We start from the raw sequence: 7551 nt of genomic DNA, 5'->3' as shown, positions 1-7551 counted from the left end.
TAATCTCTCAAATTTCGTTAACATGCACTTACTAATTTAAAAGTTATAGCATGAAAACTATAACAAGCACAAAATGGTTATGAGGTCAGTCCCAGGGACCGAACCCATGCTGAAAGAGTTAGGCCTCATTTCCATCCCATTACCTTCTGGTACGAAACTATTTTTACATAAGTAACCACTAACCAGCATTAGGAATTACTAGAGCACCACTATCTATATTTCAAGTAAATATTAACTTTTCTGAAGTGACAATCTGTTTTTAATAGATCCAATCATCAATTGATGGTTGCAACTAAATAGTTAACATGATGACTAAGAGACAGAAAGACAAACTTAGAAAACAGTTAGTCTCACACTTTTCAATGGACATAGGATTAGAGGTAGTGCCTGAAGAAAACAATCAGTTTTGTGTTTTGTACCTACATTATTTTATTATAGAAACTTTACATTGTTAGTTTACTATATTAGTTTAGGACTAACCTAGATCTAAGTTGGCTGAATCTTGTGAAATATTATTGGGATTATGGCTGAAAATATCACTAACTACGAGGTCATCCAACTGATGAATCAGTGCCTTCTAATCATTATAAGTAAGAACTGTATGTTAGATTATCTATACGAGTTACTAGAATTAGTGTTTAATACTGATCTATGTAGGTAGCTTTGTTCAGAATTTAATATTTTTAGCACAACTACATGTGTTATTATTACCATTTCACATTTACAGATTTAATGTTAATTCGAGACATGGGAATATATTCTATTATATTACTTAACCCATGTCTAATGATTTGAAAAATGAACCAAACAAGTCAGGTAATGACATTCAGATGTATTTTATGGAAAAAGTCTACCAAATTCTTCATACGGTTGAATGAAGGATATTCACAGCATATGTCAATATTATTTGACAACATAATAATACATATGCATAACTTTTGTATATTTTTTGGTAAAAGCAATATTACTTAATATTTAGTCACTTCTCCATTAAACAAACTTGGTTTTCAAAAATAGAACTAACATTCATTACTTGTGAGTACTATCAGTTGCAGTGGCCTTATTATTATATAGAGACAACAAAATGTTGAAATTACACTTACAAAAATATTACAATTAAGGTTTCATTGAAAGCACTTAACAAACCTCCAGTAACAAGAAACTCTCCAGCAACAGCCAGCGATCGTACGTCGTGTGTATGTAGGACCCGCTGCATTGATTTGACCCACTGAAGCCGACCTTCTCTCTGTACTCGTTGTGTTGGAACTCTCGTAAACTGAATCACTATTGGATCAACCCCACTTGTGTAAACACTGTTTTCATCCTGGTTTGTTAATTATCATAAATACATACATAAGTACAACTAACTTCTATACAGGAAATGAACAGATAATAGCATTATCTAAATTGTTATTTATAGTAAGAAAATTTATCACTGCTTGTTAGTTCAATAAGGTTAATTTTACTGTAGTATTCAAACTTTATTGTAAATGACATATAAAAAAATGAAAAACTGGGGTTAGAGAACAAACTGAAAAGGAAGGAATGCGGAAATAAACTTAGCTAATCCCTTTGTATGAATATCTTACCTCGCTCAGACACAATGCCAACACATCTGCTTTGTGGCTTCTAACACTCTGGAAAATAAAACACACAAAGAACAACTTTAGAAATTCTGAAAGGTCAAAAAGCAATAATAACTCAAGAAGTTTTTTCTTACTTACTAAAATTTATTTTTTAGTTCCTAATTATAATTTAAAAAAGGAACCAAAGTTTACCATTTTTAAAGTTCCGGTTTCTGCATCCCAGAAAGATGTTCTACCCCAGGAATCTCCACTGATTATAGTCAAGTCACTAAAGCATAGGAGGAAGAGAAAAAGTTCAATATGTTTGCCAAAATTCCTTTTCTAGTATTCATAGATAAGATGTCAGTCATTGTCATGGTTGGTACCATATACAGTCATCTATGTCTAACTATTAATTCTTTCTAGTGCAATATTTTGTTTTTTTAATATGGACAAATAACATCATTAAGTTTTAAAAAATTCTGTCATCAAAACAAAACTATAACTGAAATGTTCATATATAGCATTTGTTTGATGAAAATTATTTAAAATTTGTTGTGGACAAAGTAATAAAAAAACAAAACCAAACAGCTAACCCTAATTTCAATGTTTCCTCTCTCAATACTAATTTTTATCTTGGGAATATAAATATTTAAATTTTCCTCCTGTGTTGCTAAGACTTATTAACATATGAAACAAAGTTGTAAATCTTCATACATGTTTGTTGCTTGTTTCTAGTTCAAATCTTTTAAAAACAATGTATTTTTCAAGTTTGTGGTGCTAAAAACTGAAATTCAACTGACTGTGTTTTCCTTTTTTATACCTTCTAAGCTTTTAAAGTTAACAAAATCATAAAACTTATACGTGTATTATCTGCAAGCTGGGACTATTCTCTTCGCTGTGATGCCTTAGAGCTTCCTTTCTTCCTGTTATGGAATGTACATTTATACTCTTTTAGCTATTAAATCAGTCCTTTCCTAACTGCTTGCCTTCAAATAATGTAACTATATCAAGTATGTTTGTTGAATTTCATGCAAAGCTACTCGAGGAATATCTTCACTAATTTAGAAGTGATAGACTAGAAGGAAGGCAGATAGTCAACATCACCAATCGCTACTCTTGATTTACTCTTTAGCAATGACTGGTGGGATTTACCATAGCATCATAACGCCCCTACAGCTAAAAAGGCAAGCATATTCAGTAGTGAGATTCAAACCCATGACTCACAGATTGAGAGCCAAGTGCCCTAACCACCAGGTCATGCCATTTCCAACACTATCATACTGTATAAAGGTAATAAAGTAACTTATTGGTTACCCAGCTTGTTTGCTTATATTGTTAAAGCAATTACCTTTTGCTTTACAAAAATTCCCACTTACAGTTTTACAGTGGTCTTTGCCCTGCATGAGCTTAAAGTTGTATATCATTTCTAAATGGAGTTCAAAAGTTATTTGTATAAATAAGATGTAGTAAGATAAATGTCAATTTATGATAATTCTAAAAACATATAAGTTGTTTTGTTACAAAATTTCTGTAAAATAAAGGTAGGCTAGTTCATGTCATCATTAGGCTTGTGAATGTCTAACAACAGTGTGAATGCTGATTTCCAGGTCAACAGTTGTGAGCATATTTCATGACAACATACTGTACAGCTATGCCATGTAGTGGATTTTACTTTATTATAAATTGAACATTTACAAAAAAAGAAATAAAATATTTGGTTCTAAAACATTTAATGGTTATCATGCTTTAAAGTATCTGTGTTCCAGTTATAGTTTCGTGAGTTATTATGTTAATGAATTTAAATAAAGAATAGAACCAGGCTGGAAAGTGAACAAGTTGCAAGTTTTTTTACAACAAAATAATAATTATTGAGTGGCTTACATCCTATATTTTGGCTAATATGCTGCCATCTTCAGAGATGTTCTGAGAAGAATTGTGTGGTGTTAATGGCCAGAATACCCTTCTTGAAATCATTTGAATAGTTGATTCAACAATGGGAAGACCCCAAATGAGTGGATAGCATGCCAACTTTTCTAACAAGAGATCCCAGTATTGAATCCTGGCAACTATCACCACACACTCACCTTAGGTGGTGATGTAGGCTATTAACTGTAACAACTAATTCTTTTTCAAATAAACTATTTACTAATACTCAAACAAATCATTTATCCTCAGCTTTACCTTATCAGTTTTTCAATAACTCTGTTTTGTGTAAAATCAAATAGAAATTTATACTGGTTTAAAACTATGTTTAATTCACTGTTCACTTAGTATCTAAGACAGTTTGGTACACCTTAAAAATTTAGGATTGGCTTAAAGTTTAAAATATTTAAATTATCATAGATAACTTGATTTATAATATTTATTAGAAAAGCGTTTTTATTAGGAATTCCTTAATATTTTCCATCTCTTCATGAAAAGAAATCATGTTTACATTAATTCATACACTTGATAAACTAACATTTATATCAGGTTTTTCTTGAAAGATAATGGTATAAAGCTTTCAAAGTTAGAAATAATGTTTTTTTCGTGGAAAATTTTACATTCAGATTTTCCATCATTGTTATGAAAAAGTAAATCCAAGAAAGGAAGTTTTTTGTTATTATGTTGGTGTTCAACAACGAATTTAATACAGGGATGTTTACTGTTGAGGTAGTTTAAAAATTCTCAACGTGTTCAACCTCTCTTAAGATGATAAAAGTATCATTCACATATCTTCTATAATATATGTTGCCTTTATTTATTTATTTGACGACAAAAAAGCACATTTGCAAGTGGTGGAGCTAATCTTGACACCATAGAAACACCATACATTTGATCCTAAGTTTCATTATCAAACAAAAAATGAGATTCTTTAGTGACATAATACTCAAGTATAAAGAAGAATGCGTTACACAGTTGTAATGAACCAATAAACAGAGCTAATAATGAGCATTGTTGAGAATGAAGAAAAGTCAATTAATGGAGCCCCCCAGTAGCACAGCGGTATGTCTGCGGACTTACAACGCTAGAATCCGGGTTTCGATACCCGTGGTGGGCAGAGCACATATAGCCCATTGTGTAGCTTTGTGCTTAACTTCAAACAAACAAACAATTAATGGATAGATTCAAATCGAGGTTAAATGAACAGAACAATGCAATTCATGTATTACTAAAGTTGTAAGTCTGTCTTATACTTTACATCAGTGGCTGAAATTAAGCTAACTCTTTGTATGCAGTGATTAGTGCTCCTTATTAAATGTTTTCAAACCTGACTGTTTACAAGTATAATTTGTCTTCTGAAACAAGTTAGATATTATTCAAATAAGAAAAATAATATCTAATGCCACTAGAAATTCCAAATTCACATTCACGTAACTAACACCAAAACAAAATTATGATACTATAACTAATTGTTGTCAGCACAAAATTAGTGTATATCAATTACCTTGTTCAGAAATAATACCGCAACAAAATATTCAGTAGCGCCCATTACGTTTGGAAATAGCTCAGATGTGTATCTAATCCAAAAACTACTATAAATCAATAGTTACATAATATTCTATTTCATTCTGAAAAAAAACAATTAATCTTAATTTCACTTTTCAAAGACTAGATCGCAATATTCTAGTTGTCACAACTGCAAAAATATCCTTTACTAACACCAAAGAAATTAACCAAACAGAAGTGATAGTGTTGTGGTACTCGTCGAAACATAAGTCTAATGATAAATAAGGTTTCTGCAAAACGTTGATAATGAGAATATTTATGTTGAATATGTATTGTTGAATAATTTCCACAACTAACAAAGAAATTGAATCACAAATTGAAACTTGAAGTTTATCAATATACTTGGTCATTTCAGATCATCAATTGCAACTTGACAAGGAGCAGCATTACATCTCTCGATCCCATAAACCAATACCAACAGAAGGCAGTACGCGTAGCGATGAGGGTTACCAAAGCAACGGTGGCCATGATGACATTTCCACTCAACAAGAAGATAGTAGTGATATCGACAATGATAATAACTATGTTTTAGATTTTAGTTTTAAGAGTGAGAAGAGAGAACGAGAGAGGGAAATTCCTGGAGAAGAAATAGTACAACATCCCAAAGACAAAAGTGAATTTAAAAAAGTAAAAATCAAAATGCCTAGGGCCTTTCACTACCGAAACAACAGCTACTCAGAGAAAAGGGAAAGAGAAAATGAAAAGAAAAAAACAACGTTTTTAAAACCAAACCTTTGTAATATTAACATTCATGATTGTCCAACGATTAATGATGACACCAAAAAGAGAGAGTTTTCTGCTTTCACAACTTATGGAGGGAGAAGCTTACAAGAAAATAAACCTAACTCAACATCTTTAGGCATACTAGAAAATCTACTTGAGAAATATTCTGATAAAGACGTAGCAACAGCAACATTTTTCCACGTGGATCCTTTATGTCATGAACCAGCAAAAGATCCTGCAAAAGTGGTTGTGACCAATGATTCTGTAACTAAATCAGACACCAACACTGCCAGAAACCATACACATAAAAAAGGCTATCAAATCATAAGTTACAGCAATAATAGCCCCGAAATGCATAACTTTGGCTCCAGTGATAGGACTAATCAATTGGTCTCTTCAGCTTGTAGCCTTTGTGCTATCTCTGGATACCCTCTACATGCTCACCCACCAAACTTTTTGTATATGAACAATACCACCCATATGTTTTCTCCAGCCCATTTCAACTTGTACACCTACTCTTTCTCGGATGTGATACGTTCCAAATTACATAGCTCCACAAGCGATTTTTATCATAAACCTGCTGACTTTTCAACTCACCAGTTAGGTGTGGTTTCAAAAAAACACCTTCCTTTATACCCCAAAGTATCTTTAAATGAATCTTATAGTCCAACATCTACAGGCAACAACAGTTATTCTGCTTATAGTATAATCCGTGGCTTCCGTTCATTGCCGTACCCATTGAAGAAAAAAGACGGAAAGATGCAATACGAATGTAATGTTTGTTGTAAGATATTCGGACAGCTGTCCAATCTCAAGGTTCACCTTCGGACCCACTCGGGTGAACGTCCATTCACATGTTCTGTCTGTGGAAAAAGTTTCACTCAACTAGCCCACCTTCAAAAACATAATTTGGTCCACACTGGAGAAAAACCACATCAATGCAATGTTTGCAAGAAGCGATTTAGCAGTACTAGCAACTTAAAAACCCACTTGAGGTTGCACAGTGGTCAGAAGCCGTATGTGTGTGACTTATGTCCAGCAAAGTTTACGCAGTTTGTACATCTTAAGCTCCATAAGCGACTTCACACTAATGAGAGGCCATACACCTGTGCAACGTGTAATAAAAAGTATATAAGCGCTTCTGGACTCAGAACGCATTGGAAAACTACATCATGTCGTCCTAATCCTGTACAAGAAAGAATTATAGAATTGGAGAAGAACAAAAGCTTAGATTACTTTTTAACTGATAGGGACACCAGCAAAGAGCCGCCTTCCACCCCAAAATCAATGTTCATCCAGTTACCTGGACCAGTTATTGGACTAAGTGGTCAGATAACCCAAATTACTGAAACAAATACAAAGGAATCAGCAAAGGCAGAGGAGGTTCTTTCTCTATCTCTTTTGAACGAATGCTTTGGTGTTCAGCAAGAACCAAAATTCAAGTCTACCTTCAGCGAGCAGCTGTTGTCTCCAACTGATGATCTTTCAAAAAAAATGTATATTTGAACGAGCTACACACCCTTCTTAGAGTAACAAGTAATAAGACCGAGAAACAGATAATTAGCTCAAACATGTCAGTGATTCATGTTTGTGGTTCCTTGCTCACTTATGTTCTGCTGGTTACTTGGGTTGTTGTAAGACTGTGTTTTTACAGAGGTTTTGACTCCTAACGTATTTATTGTTGCGCAAGTAGACTTTTTGCCAAAATATTTTTTTCTTTGTTCATATTTTGTTTTTGAAACGTATAAGGATGATATTATTATTTTGTACT

At 32.9% G+C, this 7551-nt stretch overlaps 1 protein-coding gene across 1 annotated transcript in view; it reads left to right on the top strand.

Moving 5' to 3' along the window:
• Positions 1-7286, top strand: part of LOC106466959 (PR domain zinc finger protein 1-like) — a gene marked incomplete at its 5' end in the record, with an annotated part of 17742 nt that extends 10456 nt beyond the window's left edge. The window contains one exon of the mRNA XM_013927274.1: positions 5413-7286. Within this exon, the coding sequence (XP_013782728.1) occupies positions 5413-7286 (1874 nt within the window). The remainder of the gene's footprint in view (positions 1-5412) is intronic.
• Positions 7287-7551: the final 265 nt, after the last annotated feature.

The sequence above is a fragment of the Limulus polyphemus genome, unplaced genomic scaffold, assembly GCF_000517525.1.
Source record: "Limulus polyphemus unplaced genomic scaffold, Limulus_polyphemus-2.1.2 Scaffold2439, whole genome shotgun sequence".
Lineage (NCBI taxonomy): Eukaryota > Metazoa > Arthropoda > Merostomata > Xiphosura > Limulidae > Limulus > Limulus polyphemus.
The sequence above is the reverse complement of the archived record's forward strand: the minus strand, read 5'-3'. Positions and strand labels throughout refer to the sequence as shown.